The 17,069-nt window shown below is 49.4% G+C and overlaps 1 protein-coding gene across 1 annotated transcript; it reads left to right on the top strand.

Moving 5' to 3' along the window:
* Positions 1-2,351: 2,351 nt before the first annotated feature.
* On the top strand, positions 2,352-16,313 carry Akr1b1 (aldo-keto reductase family 1 member B). Its single transcript, XM_021189246.2, has 10 exons — positions 2,352-2,494; positions 7,048-7,215; positions 7,831-7,947; positions 8,864-8,941; positions 9,225-9,347; positions 9,805-9,911; positions 10,209-10,290; positions 10,820-10,903; positions 13,281-13,363; positions 15,914-16,313. The coding sequence occupies exons 1-10, from the start codon at positions 2,429-2,431 to the stop codon at positions 15,954-15,956; spliced, it is 951 nt and encodes a 316-aa protein (XP_021044905.1). The 5' UTR covers positions 2,352-2,428; the 3' UTR covers positions 15,957-16,313.
* Positions 16,314-17,069: the final 756 nt, after the last annotated feature.

The raw sequence follows: 17,069 nt of genomic DNA, 5'->3' as shown, positions 1-17,069 counted from the left end.
TGTGTGTGTGTGTGTGTGTGTGTGTGTGTGTGTGTGTGTGTGTGTGTATGTGTGTGTGTGTGGTGTGTGTGTGTGGTGTGTGGTATGTGTGTGCGTGGTGTGTGGTGTGCATGTTCACACATGTTCTCTTAAGCTCTGTGCTCAAGAAATAATGCCTGTGGTGGGAATTCACTGTCAGAATATGTTAAGCCCCCTAGTACAGGGACATCTTACAAAGAGGTTCACTTTAAAGGGTTTTCTATGTGACTCACAGAGATCCCCCTGCCTCTGCCTCCAGTGTGCTGTGAATAAAAGTGTGCTCTATCATGCCTATATCCTTATTTATTTATTTATTTATTTATTATTTTATCTTGTTTTTGTTTTTCAAAACAGGGTTTCTCTGTATAATAGCCCTGGGTGTCCTGGATCTCTCTCTCTCTCTCTCTCTCTCTCTCTCTCTCTCTCTCCCTCCCCCAGGCTGGCCTCAGACTCACAGAGATATGCCTACCTCTGACTCCTGAGTGCTTTGGAAGAGCAGGCAGTCCTCTTAACCTCTGAGCCATCTCTCCAGCCCGCTTTATTCTTCTTTAAAGAGGGATATGATACATGCCCAATAAATTTTACAAAGATTATGGAGGCAACAATGGGAGTTACCAGGAGACGATTGTAACAGCGTCTCATCTTTAGCGCCATGATTGCTAGGAGAATTCCACAGGTGTGTCTTTCTACATTTGACTGGCCCAGGCAAAATACTGTGTTTTAGAGGATCAAACATATTTAGTTTATTTTGCAATAACAAAGCTCTTGCTACGTAGTGCATTTCCCTAGCTGGTGATGACTCTTCTGTTACCACCTGTCTGTAAAGACACACACTTCGGTGGTGGTGGCGGCGGCGGCGGCAATGCCCATTTTATCTTTTGAGACAGGTTCTCACTAAGCAACCAGGTTGACTACAACATCTCACTCCTTTTCCCTTCATTTTCTGAATGTCAAGTAAAGAGATGTGGGCTGCCACACAGAGCAAGCGCATTGCTTCACAAGACACCAATCAGCTCTTTGTGTTTGGACCCAGGAGGCTCAAATAGCAGAGAAGTCTCTATGCCAAGAGGGATTTCACAGAGGACAAGTGGTGGGCGCCAGGTCACCTGTTATCTTACACAAACCAAATCTCCGGAACTAGACTCAAGTCCAAATACTATTATTTAGAGAAAAAAAGGACACCAGAATTTCCACATGCCAACAGTTGTGGGGGTTTGTTTTGTTACTAAAACTCAAGTGGAAAATATCTGTTCTTTATAAATTTTCCCTGGGATGGGAGTGGAGAAGTGCCACTTTTTAAGAGGGCACCGACTGGAAAATCACCAGAGTGGGATTTAGAGAGGTGGGGTTCCTGGCTCATTATTCTGCAGATGCACTTGTCCCTGTTGCATAATCAGGGGGCAACTGGAGCATGACCCAGCAGGAGGAGGCTGGAATGAAACAGACCATCACACAGAGGGGTGTTGGATGAGTGCCAAAATTGCCGCCATAGTTCTTGGGGCAACTCGGATTATTTTTAGCAAGAGTCTTTGTCTTTCTACTCAATTCAACTGATGAATTTATTTCGTGCCCCCTAACTTGGAATCATTGCTGTATGAGAATGGACGTTTCCTGCTATGGGATGGTTCACTTTTTTTTGTTCTCTTCCTGCTACTTTTCTTCCAGAGTTTAGCCAACTTGCTATACTGGAACCTGCCGCTTAAGAGTCTTACTTTCCAAAATCATTCATGTGTGATCCAGAGATCAAACTCATGACGGATCATAACCTAACAGTTATGGATTTTGCATCATCAAGTCTTGTTGAACCAGACTGAGCATGTTCAGACACCGGCAGTGGTAGAAAGCTACTACATACAAGTATTTCGTAGTACTCTGCAAAACCGGTTGCAATCATTTTAATAGCGGGGATGGGGGTGCTTAAGTACACCTGAAACTTAACTTTTAATCTAAGGGGGAAAAACGCTCTTAAATACACCTGACGCCTATCTGCTCCATCAGATTCAAAGCAAGATGTGTAGGATTCCAGAAGAGTGTCATTCTGAGATTAGAAAAGACAGAGACATCTTCTTCTGGGCTCTAAAACGAAACCAAAACTTTTCCCCAGTCTCCTTATCTCTAGTCTGCTGGTTATTTTCAGAGCTTTCAGTCTGGTGCTACAACAACGGGCAAACACTCTGCCACGTGGGGCGCAGGCAGAGCAGCTGGAGAATTCCGTGCCACTAGGACCTAGGGAAAGAAGCATCTTCGCCGACCCCTTAAGGACCGCGGCAGCGACCAATCAGAAGGCTCCGTCTCTCAGCCCTGCACCAATCGCAGGCGTCCTTTCTGCAGGCCGTTGGGGCTATTTAAAGGTGCGCGCCGGAGCCGGCGGGGCACAGTTGCCGGTCCGGGTTTGTAACCTGCAGAGATCATGGCCAGCCTTCTGGAACTCAACAACGGCACCAAGATGCCCACTCTGGGCCTGGGCACCTGGAAGGTAGGCACGCATCAAGGTGCAGTCCGCCACCCGCTGGGTGACCCTGAGCGGCCTGCGCGGAGCGGGGCTCGCGTGGCGGGGCCTGTGAGCGCATTGGGCCGCGGCCCGGCGTGTGGGGCTTGGGAGGAGCAGCGCGCGAGTCCGCGTGGGCGCCCCAGGTGGAGACACACCCACGGGGACCCAGGTGAGAGGGACTGAAGCAGATCCCTAGATTTGTCATCTGGCACCTGTGGCGTCCCAGCCTCACGAGTGAATTGACCTCACTTGGCGCAGATGTTGCCCTCTCGGGAATGAGCCACTTGGGCCAACGGGCCTGAGATAATTAAATTAGCAGGCGAGAGCTTGTTTCTCTGTCCCCTAAGTCTCTTGAGTGCAGCTCTTAACGGTGCGGAACTCGTCGAGAATTAATCTGGCTTCCGCATTGCTGGTGCCACCCACTGATAAGAGGACTAAAGGCGAGATAGCCCCAAAACCTCAACACAACACAGCAGAGTTGAGAAGAGGGCCTGATACATCACAGTGAAATACAAAAAAAAAAAAAAAAAAAAAAAAAAAAAAAAAGGAAACAATAATTGAAAAACTAAAAACTCGAACTGATTTGATTATTTGGCAACTAAGGAACCAGTTTTGGTGATATAGTTTTGGTGGTATTGCTGAAGCAGGAAAACCTAGCTCTTAAGCTACTTGCAGGGTGGTTTGTATCGTATATTACAAACTGCTGCTGTGACCTGGGTCTTTAAGAACCTTGAGTATGGATGGACCTGGGCATTAAGCACTTAGACACGGTGAAGGAAAGAGAAAATCAGGCAGGGTTGAATTTAAATGGTTTGAAACCAGACAGAGTCTGTTTCCACCCAAACTACAGTTAAAATGGGTAATGCATATGGAGAATAAGAGAAAGGTCATAGACTTGTCTTTCTCTGAACGTGTTCTAAGCCAGTAGATTAGCAAGTGCGACTTTTGTTTCCTTTGTGACTGCAAAGGCATGACTGAATTAAAACCTTGATACCAGGTTGAATTCTGTGTGTCAGAATGATAAGAAAGACCATTTCCCTGCCGTAGCACACAGCTACTGGACACAGCACACACAGACACATGTAACTACAGTAGTTTTGTAATACATGACCCAAATTATGGGTAGGATGCTGATACTTTTAATTCTGTCCCATTTCTCCAAAAACTAAGCTCATAGCTTTCGAAAGTCATCTCACGGGCCAGCCAGCATTTTGAGATCGGTTCTGAGGTAAGTAAGGAGTAAGCATTCATAAGCCAGTGGCTGGAGGGCATGCGACAGCCCCAGAGAGCTGGGTGTTCGTTTAAAATAACATACATTTGTATGTATAGATCATCCTGGCTTCTTCACAGATAGTTCTGTCACTTCCTACTTGCCTGGCTCGTAGAATGGATCCAGAGTTAGGTGGAGGTATAGAAAATGCCCGCCTGTGTCTGGGGGCCAGGGACGGTTGGTGTAGCAGCGAGGGATTTGAGGACAGTCGAGACTTGCAGATTGCCCTTTTTAAAAAAGAGTATCAACTTCATACTTTCCTTGCATATGGGTGGTATTCTTTCATAGATGACACAGTATAATATGTCACTGTGACGGTCACAGAGGGTGTGTGGATGCGGTTTCTTGTTCTCATGGAACATGGTAGCCCACAAACCACAGCAGGACTTTGATCGTCTGTATGATCCACTCTTCCCTTGAGGGAGTCCGTTTCTCCTGGGAGGTGAGGATTTCAGGCAGCTGGGAGACACCCTTTACTTGCATCGAGTTTCTTCCTGACTGGCTTGCCTGCCCTCTGACCCTAAATGCACACTAAATATACAGTAAGTATTGTATGAAAATACTGTTTAAGTATTGTATGGTCAGGAGGCCTTTAAGGCAGAGCTGGCCCGATAGAGACCTGGTCCTTTCACTGGTAGTGCTTTGACCTGGTTGAAAATCTTCAGAGGACCTGGCCATTGCCTCTTCCACACGTAGGCTCGGACTGTTGCTAGGGATGGATGGAGGGGCAGCTGTGTTCTCGGACGTTTTTCCAATTAACGCCCTCAGTGCCTTGAGACCGTGAGTCTTTTGAAGTGGACTTTTTTTTTTTTTTTTTTGACCTAATTGTACCCCAATCAGATTTTGATATCTCAGGTAAAACTATCTATGTGCACGTGCCCTGAATCCCTTTCATAGGGTCACATGGCATTCTTAAGCTGTGACAGGTTTTCATTGTTTGCTTTTCAAGACCGATTTTTGCCTCTCTTCCTAGAAGAAAACTGCGAGGGTCTTCCTGCTTCATGAGTTAAAGCAAGCATCCATTGACAGTCCTCGATCCTGTGGTCTGGGAGAAGTGCGGTGGTCATTGAAGTAGGAGTTTGGTTTCCTGGTTGCCTACCAGTGACCAGGCTACACTCCTCAACCTTTCCATCTTTAAGATCAATGATAATCAAATCTTGCCTCTGCAGGGCCAGTCCTGGATCTACATCTCTTTGGAGTGGAGATATGTCTTAAAATCAGTACAGCTTTATTGATCGATTGATTACAGTAGAACAAGTTTCATTAGTGTTGCTGCTAAACTAGGGTATGGGCTTTCAGTGTTCTAAGGCTGGGGAAAGGGTTATTCTTGAGGGTTCAGTCTTCATCTCTTGGAATTACAGTTTAAATTCTTGAGCTGTAAGATGAACTTACACCATCTAAACAAGTGAGGTTAGTTTCTCTGAATCTAACAATGGGAAGCGCTCTTTGTGGTGACTCTGGGTAGGACGAGCCTGTGTGGGGAAGGAAGCCCATGTAAGGGGTGTTCTTCTGACCTGTAGTCCAGTCCAGCCTTTATCTGTCTTTGTCTTCCCATGAAAACATCACATAGATTTTTTTTTTCCTGTGGATTTTGGTTTGGTGACAGTTGTTTTACAACATTGCTTAGTGTAGTCTGCGCTCTAGCTCTGAGGAACAGAAAAACCAGGTTAACAACCTTAAGCAGAAGGCAAGCAGAGAAGTTGCAGAAGGGGTGGGAGCCCATTGGCTATAGCCACAACAGCCACTAGGTTCACGATCGGGATTCCATCCGGGGTTATAAATTAGGTTACTAGAATTCAGGCATTTGAGACCCCATTCTCTCAAGGAGTTGCAAGCCTCGTTCTCCCAGGAAATGACTGCAGCTGAGGCCGATTCCTTAGCTGGTCAGTGCAGGTCCTGCAGTGGAGTTCCACAGCCTGGCTCACATCATGTTACCGCTTATGCATGAGTGGCTGTGGCAAATGTTGTGTGGCTTTGCCCAGCCTGGACCTTGTGCCCAGCACTCTATCCAAAGCCAAGCGCTGCCAGGCCCTAAGTAGGCTGACTACACAGCAGCAGAAGGGCCTCTAAGAGTCAACACAAGTGTCCTGGGTCTTGACGTACATCCATCGTGTGCCTCGAGGTAGGGCAACCCCAACCCATCATGCCCTTGTGTTGTCTTTCTCAGGCAGGAATTTGCTTTTCCCTCACAGCTAATGTCAGCCATGGTTGTGTGGGTACCCCAGAGAGCCTATTCCTGCGTAGGCTGACGTAGTTCCTTGTTACCACAGAAGGAACCTGTGGAGAAGAAGCTACAGGTGCACTCTTAGGTCCTACGGGGATATGAGAGGGCGCTGAACAGTCTAAAGCAGGTCCTCCTTGCTGGGTGACGCCACAGCAATGGTGCTAGGGATGGGCTTGTTCTGGTGTTTTCCGGTTTTATCCCGACTCTTTTGTTCGCAAGGCTCCAGACAAAACAGATGTTGGCAGCTGCTGGTGGCCTTGGGGGAGTTTTTGTTTCCATCTGCTTCTGCCCCTGCTCTCCAGAGGAATGTGCTGTGTTCATTCAGCAGTGCCCAGCACAGTGTCTTGTGTGGCTCTCCAGTCTTGGCAGGAGCAGCCCAGGAATGGAAAACAACCAGTACTGTGCAGTCTGGGAACTGGAGAAGCCCGGGGTCAGGCAGGCTCTTCCTCCTCCTTAGTGGCCAGGCTTCCCACGTTCCCTATGGAGCTCGGGTGGTGATGGTCCCAGGATCCGTCTTCCCTTTCCACTCACCTCTGTCTGCCGTTACCTCTGAGAGGCCGTCTGTCTGTGTCCACCTCCTGGGTCAGCGGCAGTTGGGCTCTTGGTCTAGGATAAATACCATGAACTAGTTGAATGAAATGGTGCCCTTTATTATGTAAGATTGCTGCAGCTAGTGGGTTGTTTTTTTAGACAAGGCCTCATTGTATAGCCCAGGCTGCTCTAAGCCTCACAGATTTCGTGCCATTGCCTTCAGAGTGCTAGGATCATACCCAGGCTTCTAGTTATCTGCGCTGTTGGCAGGTGGCTGGCAGGCTCTGCTAAGGTGAAATTATGTGCCATTTACCTTGCCTCCCTCTACCCCTACCCCCCTTCTGGGGGCTGACTGGAATGCTATAGCATGAATGCATGGTGCATAATGGCCCCACCTCAGAACAGGAGCCTGATCCAGGATTTCTGATCCCACTGTTCTCCCTCGGCTTCGCGCAAGCGCCGCCCTGTTTGATTTTGTTCTTAATCTAATGGCTTATATTCCTCCCTTTCCAGTCCCCTCCTGGCCAGGTGACTGAGGCTGTGAAGGTTGCTATTGACATGGGGTACCGCCACATTGACTGTGCCCAGGTGTACCAGAATGAGAAGGAGGTGGGAGTGGCCCTCCAGGAGAAGCTCAAGGAGCAGGTGGTGAAGCGCCAGGATCTCTTCATCGTCAGCAAGGTATCCATCTGTGAGGATGCTGGGGCCCAGTTCACTCCTAGCCAGGGGGACCCAGCTGCCAGTCAGGACCACCCTTAACATGATGACGGTTAGCTCTGTGTGGGAGGCGGACCTGTGGCTTATCCGCCAGGGTATCTCTTTGTCGGACCTGTAGGTTAGAGCCCTGTGCTGGTGAGACTGGCTGGGGGTTCACTCACCCTTCCTTTGTAAGGAGTGACTTCAGGGACAGAGTTTAGTTCCCTTTACAAACTGGGTTTCACTGCTGGCTGTCAGTTTTAGCTAGAGGCTGTGGGTGCACAAAGGAGCCCAGGTTGGAGGGTGATGCTGTCTCCGCGTGGACCAGCTTGGCAGAGAGGCTGACCTAGAGCGTGTGTTTAGCACCTCCTGATCTGTAGCCATGCCTTGTTTAGTCTCTGTGAGGTACTCTTAACCTGCCCACCCCCACTTGCCTTGGGGAAGTTGGGATCCGCGGTCTGAGCTGGAAATTCTCCAGCCACTCCTAGCACCGTGGTTATGGGGAGAGGAGAGCATGTCCCCCACCTTGGAGCCGTATTGCTCCCAGCCGGGAAGAGGCATCTGTGTGGCAGGGATAACATGTGGCTTTGCTGGCTCCAGCTGTGGTGCACGTTCCACGACAAGAGCATGGTGAAAGGAGCCTTCCAGAAGACACTGAGCGACCTGCAGCTGGACTACCTGGATCTGTACCTTATTCACTGGCCCACGGGCTTCAAGGTGAGGGGCATGCCGGGACTGGGTCTGTGCGTGTGGCCCAGCGACAGTCATCATCTTTCTTATTGGCACATTATAGTGGCTTGATTTAGCTCCTCTCTGCTGCCTGGGGTGTGGGCCTTGGACCAGCATCAGCAGCATCACCCAGAATGTATTAGAAAGCAACCGCAGGCCTCTCCTGCCCTGTCTGATCCACTGGTGGCTCGGATGGAGCCTTTGGAGTTTGGGGAGCACCACTCAGTGCCTCTAGAACATAAAACTGACAATATGGCGAACATGGCTACAGTTGTCCCTTTTGTGCATGGCTGTAGGTGCAGCCAGCCCCGCTGCATTTCCTCCCCTAGGTGCATGCATGCATGTATGGGTCTGTACTTTCATTGCATGCCGTTCTCACCTGTGTGAATCCATGCTCACAACCTGGTTCTCTGAGCTGCAGAATGTAGCATCATTACATTTTTCTCTTAGCCCGTGGCTTGTATTTCTGCATGGTGACCCAGATCGAAAGGTCGCAGGGTTTATCCTACAGCTCTGTTTTAGCTCACTGTGGTCTCTTGGGACCCGAGGGACTTGGTTTTCACGCTTTGTTTTTATGACAGAGATAGGCAGAGTGTGATAGGTCTCTAGGCCTGAGAGCCATGGAGACCTGGGCCCCTGAGTTCCCCCACCCTGCCCACACAGCCTTCTCCACGACAGGATTGGTCTCAGAGACTTGGATGTGTCTGGATCTCTGTCTGGCGCCCTCACAGCTCCAGTCATGACACGGATTCCCATCAGGGTCACTTTCTGGTGTCCTTTTCATCTTGGCTACCAGCTATGCCTCTTCCCATCCTCCACAGAGTTTGTAATGCTGTGAGATCAGTAGGTCTGTGAAGAAGTGTCACTGATGATTTTGCATGTGTGTGCTTGTTGTTACTGACAGCCTGGGCCCGACTATTTCCCACTGGATGCCTCAGGGAACGTGATTCCTAGTGACACCGATTTTGTGGACACTTGGACGGTAAGATGACCTTGGCTGAGACCCGTTTGTATTGCTGATACCCTGTTATTGCCTGTGAGCCAGGTGTGAGGGATCTGCTCTGCCCTGTCTTCCTGTGCATAATCATTCTGTCTCTGTCTGTTAAGTCTCATGAAAGCCAGGGCAGTTTTCATGGCTCTCCTCTTGGCTTCTGGCCATGGATGGGAAGGCACATCTGTTAAATTTCTGGACACAAACATGCTTCTGATCCTTGTTCTTTTGGGGTTCATTTCAGTACCCAGATAGAGCTCGCTTTTCATTTTAGGCTATGGAACAACTAGTGGATGAAGGTTTGGTAAAAGCAATCGGTGTCTCCAACTTCAACCCACTTCAGATTGAGAGGATCTTGAACAAACCTGGCTTAAAATATAAGCCTGCGGTGAACCAGGTAAGCTTCCCCCTGGGAGGATGCTGTCATTCTGCTGTACCAGCTAGTCCTGGCTCTTACCTGTGGACCACATCACCCAGGGAGTGGCCGGAATTTATCATGAACAGACACATCTGAGAATAGAAGTTTTGCAGGGATAGGATTTGAGGCCAGTCAGCAAAGATGTGGCTTCTGACGCAAGCCGTGGGCAGCTAGTGAGAACTGCAGGCTTTTTTTTTTTTTTTAATCTATTGATAAATGGCCAAGGCCAGAGAACGCCTTGCAGGCTTATGACCATAGAGCACTGGCAACAAAATTATTATTGTTCTTAATGTGAAGGCCATCAACTGGGAAATGTGGAGAGTTGTTACAGCTTATCTGGAAGGCAGACATATCTGTGTGGGGAGAAAAGGGACATTGACCAAGTCACATGAACTTGTGTCCACTGCCACGGTCAACCCTCCTGCTTGTGTTGCAGATCGAGTGCCACCCATACCTAACTCAGGAGAAGCTGATTGAGTACTGCCACAGCAAAGGCATCGTGGTGACAGCATACAGTCCCCTTGGTTCTCCTGACAGGCCCTGGTGAGTTCCTGAGGGGTCACTGTTGGGGGTTAGAAATAACCAAAGGGAATGATTGATTGTCACAGGGAATGCTTCTGTGCTGCGTGCAGGCCTTCTCCGGGGCCTCCGGGCTTCCTGGGAGGTTGATGTTTCTAGGAACAAGACGGGTATTTTTCTGCCATGGGTCAGCAGGTGGACTGTGATCCCGCTTCCGAGCCTGGCCACCCACCCAGGAGTCAGTGGGAGGAACAGGGCTGGGTGGCCAGCTGCCTTGAGTGGCAGTGCTGAAGACTTGATTTCACCATCTCTCTGCTTCAGGGCCAAGCCTGAAGACCCGTCTCTCCTGGAGGATCCCAGGATCAAAGCAATTGCAGCCAAGTACAATAAAACTACAGCCCAGGTAAGGGTCCTTGTAGGTCCTTGTGACTACCGCCTGAACTCTACACTCCTGGTGGTTCCTGTTAGGAGTGGAGGGAGATGAGTCTGTGAAGCCCTCTCTGGAAGTGTGGTTTGGAGTCCTAGAATGCAATATCAAGGACACAGATCTAGAAATTTAGGAAATTAATTGATATGAGTTCTTGGCATAAAAGTGCCTGTTCCCACTGCCTCAATAGGCAGCACAGACCTCGACCCAGCATTTACTGGTGTTCTTGGAAGCTCATCCATGTACAAATAGAAGAGCTCTTACCATCTGCCATATGAGAGATGTTCTCTTTCTCTCATGGGTAGTGCGAGTCCCAGGCAGTGACTTCCTGTGTGTGTGTGGCCTTGTGCTATGCCTGGAGCCACCGATAGAGCAGGACTCTAGAGTCCTGGATTTCGACCAGCTTGTGGCTGTCACTAGGCATCTCCGAACCTCTTTACCTGTGCAGTTATAGACTGAGATGATAACACAGCCCATGTGCACACGCCACACCTCTCGTTCACAGGTGCTGATCCGGTTTCCCATTCAGAGGAACTTGGTAGTGATCCCCAAGTCTGTGACGCCTGCACGCATTGCTGAGAACTTTAAGGTGAGATCCCAGCTGCAGGCCTGGCTTTCCTCCATGGTGTTGGTGGTGGGGGCAGGGTTCTCAGGCTCCCCTTTCCTTCCCAGATGTGTGGTCTGAGCAAGTCGCTTGACTGCACTCAGAATCATGCCTGTATTGAGGGCTGTCATGAGACTGAGGCTCACAGTGTATGCACAGCACTTCACAGCGCCTCGTTACTCAGCGGGTGCTCAGGAAACATTCCTGTGCTACTGGTAGGCCATGGACGACCAGGACAGACACCGAGCCACTGGCTCTGTGAAGTGCCTAAACAGTCATAAACGGGTAGCAATGCCTGGACACCCGGGCGTAGGCATTAAGAATGCCCCACCTCCACCACCACTCCACTGCAGCTCAGGCTAGCTGGTAAGAGGGAGAAGAGCTGTTCCACGATGGTCTTGGTATCCCATGAGCCTCTGTCCTGTCCAAGCAGAGGAATGCTCTGCTGAGGTTCACAGTCAGCCACACATTAGTCTACAGTGGGCAAGAGAGTGGTTCTGATGACGTAGGGAGCTACTAATCCTACCTTATCCTCATGGTCATGAACATAGATAGCACTTACTGTGTAAAGATGTGGGAAGAGAGACCTGCCCTGCTAGAGATGGGTTAACACTTGCGTAACTCATATCTAAAGTATTAGGAAAGAAAGTGGAGCCAGGCGTGGTGGCACACACCTTTAATTCCAGCACTTGGGAGGCAGAGGCAGGTGATCTATGAGTCTGAGGCCAGCCTGGTTTGCAGAGGAAGCTCCCAGACAGCCAGGGCTACACAGAGAAACTATCTCGAAAAAGCAAGCAAAAAGAAAAAGAAAAAAAAAATGTAGGTGACAAATCTCAGAACACTAACCTAGTGGTTGGTTTTGTTTGTTTGTTTCTGTTTTTCATCTTACTTGGCTTGTTTTTCCATGGCTGTGATCACAAGAGAATGTAGCAGAGTCTAGTCCTGCACATTCCGTGATCAGTGTGCCAAGAGGAGTGGGTTGTCTGGGTGGAGCTCCATTTCCAAGCCCCAGTGCTGCCAAAGGCCATCTGGCCTAATTGTCTGCATGACCACCGTGTACCCTAACTTCCTCCCTATATTCTGTTGTGGGGTATCCACCAGAGAAGACTAGTCAGACATGGGTTTAAGCAAAGAGAAAGTCTTTCTTAGCCAGCCTGTGACGACACTGGGTATTTAGGATCCCAGCGTAGCCCCAAGCCTTTGTAGCTGTTATACACAAAACCACATCTTGGGCGACTCACCTCAGTTAACAAGAACAGTTAGCCAGAGGTCGAAGGGTTACAGAAGCCAAAAGGCAAGGTTGGCACATTTAAAGACTGTTCCAGAACTATGGACTTTGATGTGAATTAAAAATTAAAAAAAAAAAAAAAAAAGAAGAAAGAAAGAAAGAAATTGGAAAGGAAAGGACATGACCTGAACCATGGGGGTGGGGGGAGGAGAGAGGGGAACCAAGTACAACAGCCAGGAGGCCAAAGGTGCAGAAGGAGCACTGGGGAGTAACAAAAACGTCTGGGTTGCTTAGGGGAGAGCCTCTAGGGGAAGGGCAGGGTAGAAGTGGGGGAGGGGGTGCCCGCCATACCCTGTAATTGGTAGGCACTGAAGCAAGGGGGTTGAGTGAACCTGGAGGCCACATCTGCTTTGATACGTTAAATACGCACCTTCTCTTGGCCTGGGTTTGAAATTTAACAGCTAAATTAAGTCTTCATTTTGACTGGCAGTGTTGTGTGCCTGCCGAGTTTATGACCCGAGTGCTCCTTCCATCATGGAGTGAGTCAGTGTGCTGAGGTCTGGGGCCTGTTACATATGCCTGTGGCCATTCTCTCGTCTTCACGGAAGTGATGCTGCTACCCCAATCTGCCCTCCTTGCATATTTTCTTAGGCCGTCTCACACAGGGATCCAGGAGGCGTTATCCCTCAGTCCCCAGCTGGGGTGCATTGCTGGTGCCTCTCTGCACAGCCAGGGGCTTTGCTTCATCAGAGCGCAGGTCCCAGGCTAATGGGTGGGTGTTCCAGCCGCTGAGGCGTCTCGTTCCTGTACTTCACGGTGAATGGAGCAGGCAGGCACCCGGTAATATTTCCCCTGGTGCTCATCACACTAGAACTTATCAGGAGCCTGACAGGAATGACTGAACAGTGCCCTCTGCTTGGAAATCCTGGAAGGGAGAGGCCATTTCAGATAAGGCCACAAGGCTGTACCTCTGGAGAGTAATTAACAATCTTCTTGAAGTCCCGTGGTCTCTCCCCCCCTCTGCACTCCAGGCAGTGGGAGCCATCTGGAACAGCGTGGCATTGTCTCTGTTTCCTTGCAGTGCTTATTGGCTTTGATTTTTGTTGTTGTTGTTTTTCCATGTTTGTATGTAAGGTCTTTGACTTTGAGCTGAGCAGCGAGGACATGGCCACTCTACTCAGCTACAACAGGAACTGGAGGGTGTGCGCCTTGATGAGGTGAGTTCCACTGTGATGCTTGCTCCACGTCACCAAGCACTTAGCGTAAGAGGCATCTCGAAGGCCCCAGAAGCCCGGTCCTTCCTTGCAGCCCACCCTGCTTTCCCACAGACCATCATGTCTCCTAATCCATACAGTGCAGGAAGCACTGCAGAGAGCCAGGGGAGGGTAGCTGTCGGGAGACCTGTCTGGGAGCACAGTTGGCCCAGCTTTGACATTTTAGTTGCTTTTCTGAGCTGAGATGCTCCCAGGGACTCATCTGGTACCCACCTTCCCAGAAGAGTTCACATGGGATGTAATTGACTTAATGACCCTAATAAGGAGTTTGGTAGGAAGACCCTGGTGCTGGGCTCAGGGTAGCCCCACCTCCTACACACGACACCCCATGACTATAATGCCACTCAGGCATCAAGGGCCCTTTCAGCTTTCCCTTTGCTGGTTCCTTTTCCCTCTGAAATGGGGTTTGGACTCCAAGTCCCTGGGGATGTTTGCTTTAAGAAGCAACCTGTGTCCCCAATGCCTGCTTTGTCTTCCTCGCTTGATTCTCGAACTCTCTCTCTGCCTGGCTCAGGGTTTGCACAGTGGCGGCTGGGATAAGTGCATTAGGCAGTAATGTTGTTTGTGTAAGACTGTTTGCGCGTTGCTATCACAGGGCCCTTGGGTTCTCAGGAAGCTGTAAACAGCCAGCCCAGGAGTCTGAAACAGGACCATTTCTAATATTATACTAAGGACACTTAACTTTGACATGAAAATCTCTTTATTTTGATCTAATGGTCAGGAGAAGTGAATCCCCTGCCTATGGGATCCATTCGGTTCCTAGAGCTGTAGTAGTCACTTGGCCCAGCATTTTCCCAGGACTGCTGATGTTGACATCAAAGTTTTTTGGGAAGAGCAAGCCGTGTGCTCCTTTGTGTCCGCTTGCCTCCTGCACCTTCCAGGACTAGTCTAGAAGCAGCCGTGCATTAGCAATACTGAGTTGGCTTGGGGTGCAGTTGGGGCTCAGGGAGAGGCTGGCTCTCATGCTCCCAGCAAGCTCTTCCTTACTGTCCACATGCCAGCCCTCCTGTTGACACATGTTTTCTCTGAGCTTGTGCTGCTGGTGTCTGACCCCGGGGATGCAGAGAAAGGCAGCTGCGGGGGGCAGGGGCAAGGGGGTGGGGGGGGGGGGGGCGGGGGACAGAGTGGTCTGAGTGTTCCGGGAGTCACACACCCTCAGAACTGCGCTAGGGTATAGGAAGAGATGAGCAGTGCGCTTTTGCTTAGGTTCCGGAAGAGATGAACAGTGCGCTTTTGCTTAGGTTCCAGAAGAGAAGGGCTACTCCAGACGTAGGAAACCCGCATCTTCTGAGGAGTGACACAGTCGTTCTTAATTTGATTTGATTAAGAAAGAAATGACCTTTTTTTATATTTGATTTACCTTCCTGCTCTCCTCCAGAGAGTGGGAGCTATCTGGGACTTCATGGTATGGTCTCTGATTTTTTATTGCAGAATTTACTGGCTTTTTAGGTTTTGGGGGTTTTTTGTTTGTTTTGTTTTATGGTTATTTTGTTTTTTTATGTATACACACACATGCACACGTTCAGGCTTTGACACCTTGCCTGTCCAGTTTTTCTGGTATCCTTGTCATTTTGTTCCATTACAAAGCACTGGCCCAACCAAATAGACTCTGAGCCTTGGCTTCATTTTATGCCAGCCCTTCCCCCTGGTTCCTGCAGTAAATCCCCAGCCACTGTTAGGTGCTCATTTTGATGCAGATGTCACAGAGGTGCCCTCTTCTTTCCTGGGAGTGACTGGCTGCTTCACTTGCCCTTCCAGAGACAGCCTGGTACATCTTGTAAACCCTTCTATTGCTTCGTTATCTCTGTAATGGTGTTTGAGCAGATAAAACTGGGTGTGGTGCCACATGCTTGTAATCCCAGCACTTGGGAGTTGGAGGCAGAAAGATCTGAACTTCAAGGTCATCCTCAGCTACCCAGTGTGTTTGAGACCAGCCTTGCCACACCAGGCCCTGTCTTAAATGACAACCGAAAGATGACATGATACTGTCTGATCCTGCCAGCCAGTCAGAGTTCCCAGGAGGCAGGAATCAGAACTTGCTGCCCAGTGCGTTCCAGGCCAGTGCAGAGAGCAGCCTGTCATGGGCATGCTGGTTCAGAGCGTCACAAGACAGGAGGAGCCCAGAGGCTGAGCAGCTGTCCCAGTGTGACCAGAAGGCTCTAAGACTTGCTCAGTTCACAATGAGACATCCGTTTCTGTGTGTTGATGACTTGTTACAGTCAAAACCTTTTCCTTGAGAGCTGGCAAGATGGTTCATAGTGTTCAGACATTTGGCATCAGTCCTGAGGATGAACAGAGTTCTATCCCCAGGACCCACATGGTAGGAGAGAACTAACTCACAAGGTGTCCTTTGACCCCCAACATGTGCACATGAACACACACACACACACACACACACACACACACACAGAGAGAGAGAGAATAAATAAATACGTGAACCTAATTCATTTTTGGAAGTCTTTAACTTGTAAATCACATGTGCTCTTCTGACAGCTGTGCCAAACACAAGGATTACCCCTTCCACGCCGAAGTCTGAAGCTGCAGCATGCAGATCCCTACTCCTCAAGTGGCTTGCACCTGTTCTGTCTCATCTGCCCTTGCAAGTGTCCTGTGTCCCTCTGCACTGGGTGGCACCTTGCAAACCAGGTGGTGAGAGTTAGTTAGTTTGATGTAGAATCTGGAGGGCAGTACCAGTAGCTGAGGTATTTCTTCCAGCCTTTCTTGGTCTTTCTTCTTACCCACCTGGAGGACTTAACANGAGTACCCTTTCCAACCAAAGAGAAGCAAGATTTATAACCCAAACCGTGCCACTAACACTTAAATTTGAGTGCTTAGAACTGTAATCCTTTGGGTCAGACTTCTCCTTGCCTCAAATAAAAGCTGCTTTTGTGAATTTGGTGGTGGTCCATTTGTTCTTGTTCCATGAAACAGTAGACCCCTTCTGCCCCACACTCAGCCTGCCCTCCCTGAGTGCCAAGCACAGACCAGTGCTGTGGACAACTGAGGACCCTTATCCTAGCATTGCACAGCATAGTGTTAGGGTGAGCTTAAATGGAGGGTGTCTGGGCCTTGTGTCTGGAGACTGAGAGGTCTTAGTTGGGGCATACCCAAGAATTTTAAGGGTCTACATGTATTCTGAGTGATTGTCACTCAGGCTAGGACTTGTTGCTAGGGCACAAAGCCCCTGGATGTCACACTTTACATGGGTTGTCCTCCCTGTGAAGGCCTGAGTACCTGAGGGCAACAGGCTTTTGTGAAGCCCATCATCTAGAAGAAAGGCATAAAAAACTGACGTCAGCTGGGTATGGTGAACACTCTGAAGTGACAGAAATAGATTTCGGCGTCTGATTTTCTTACTGGTCTCAGTGGTAGCATTTCCTAATCCAGGGTTCAGATGACAGAAGGCAGAAGAGAGGATGCACAATGTGACCTGAGGCCTCAGAAAGCCAGTAGCTCTGTTCCTGGCCTAGTTTGTTGGTTATAGGCACATCTGATCATGTCTGATGATTGCTTTGTGTGTTACTGATATTTATGCCACTCCTGAAGGGAGTTGGGTGGCAGCGGTTGCTAGGCCTCTTCTGAGAAGGAATGAGGTTTCGAACCTCAACAACTGAGGCCATGACTTTCACCTGGACAGGCTACTGGGTAT

Source organism: Mus pahari, chromosome 2 (genome assembly GCF_900095145.1).
Source record: "Mus pahari chromosome 2, PAHARI_EIJ_v1.1, whole genome shotgun sequence".
NCBI lineage: Eukaryota > Metazoa > Chordata > Mammalia > Rodentia > Muridae > Mus > Mus pahari.
The sequence above is the reverse complement of the archived record's forward strand: the minus strand, read 5'-3'. Positions and strand labels throughout refer to the sequence as shown.

Excerpts from the sequence above, each read along its gene's own strand:
- Akr1b1 (XM_021189246.2), top strand. The coding sequence starts at position 2,429 with ATGGCCAGCCTTCTGGAACTCAACAACGGCACCAAGATGCCCACTCTG. Across the intron at positions 7,948-8,863 it reads ACTGGCCCACGGGCTTCAAG|CCTGGGCCCGACTATTTCCC; the intron begins GTGAGGGGCATG and ends TGTTACTGACAG. Across the intron at positions 8,942-9,224 it reads ATTTTGTGGACACTTGGACG|GCTATGGAACAACTAGTGGA; the intron begins GTAAGATGACCT and ends TTTTCATTTTAG.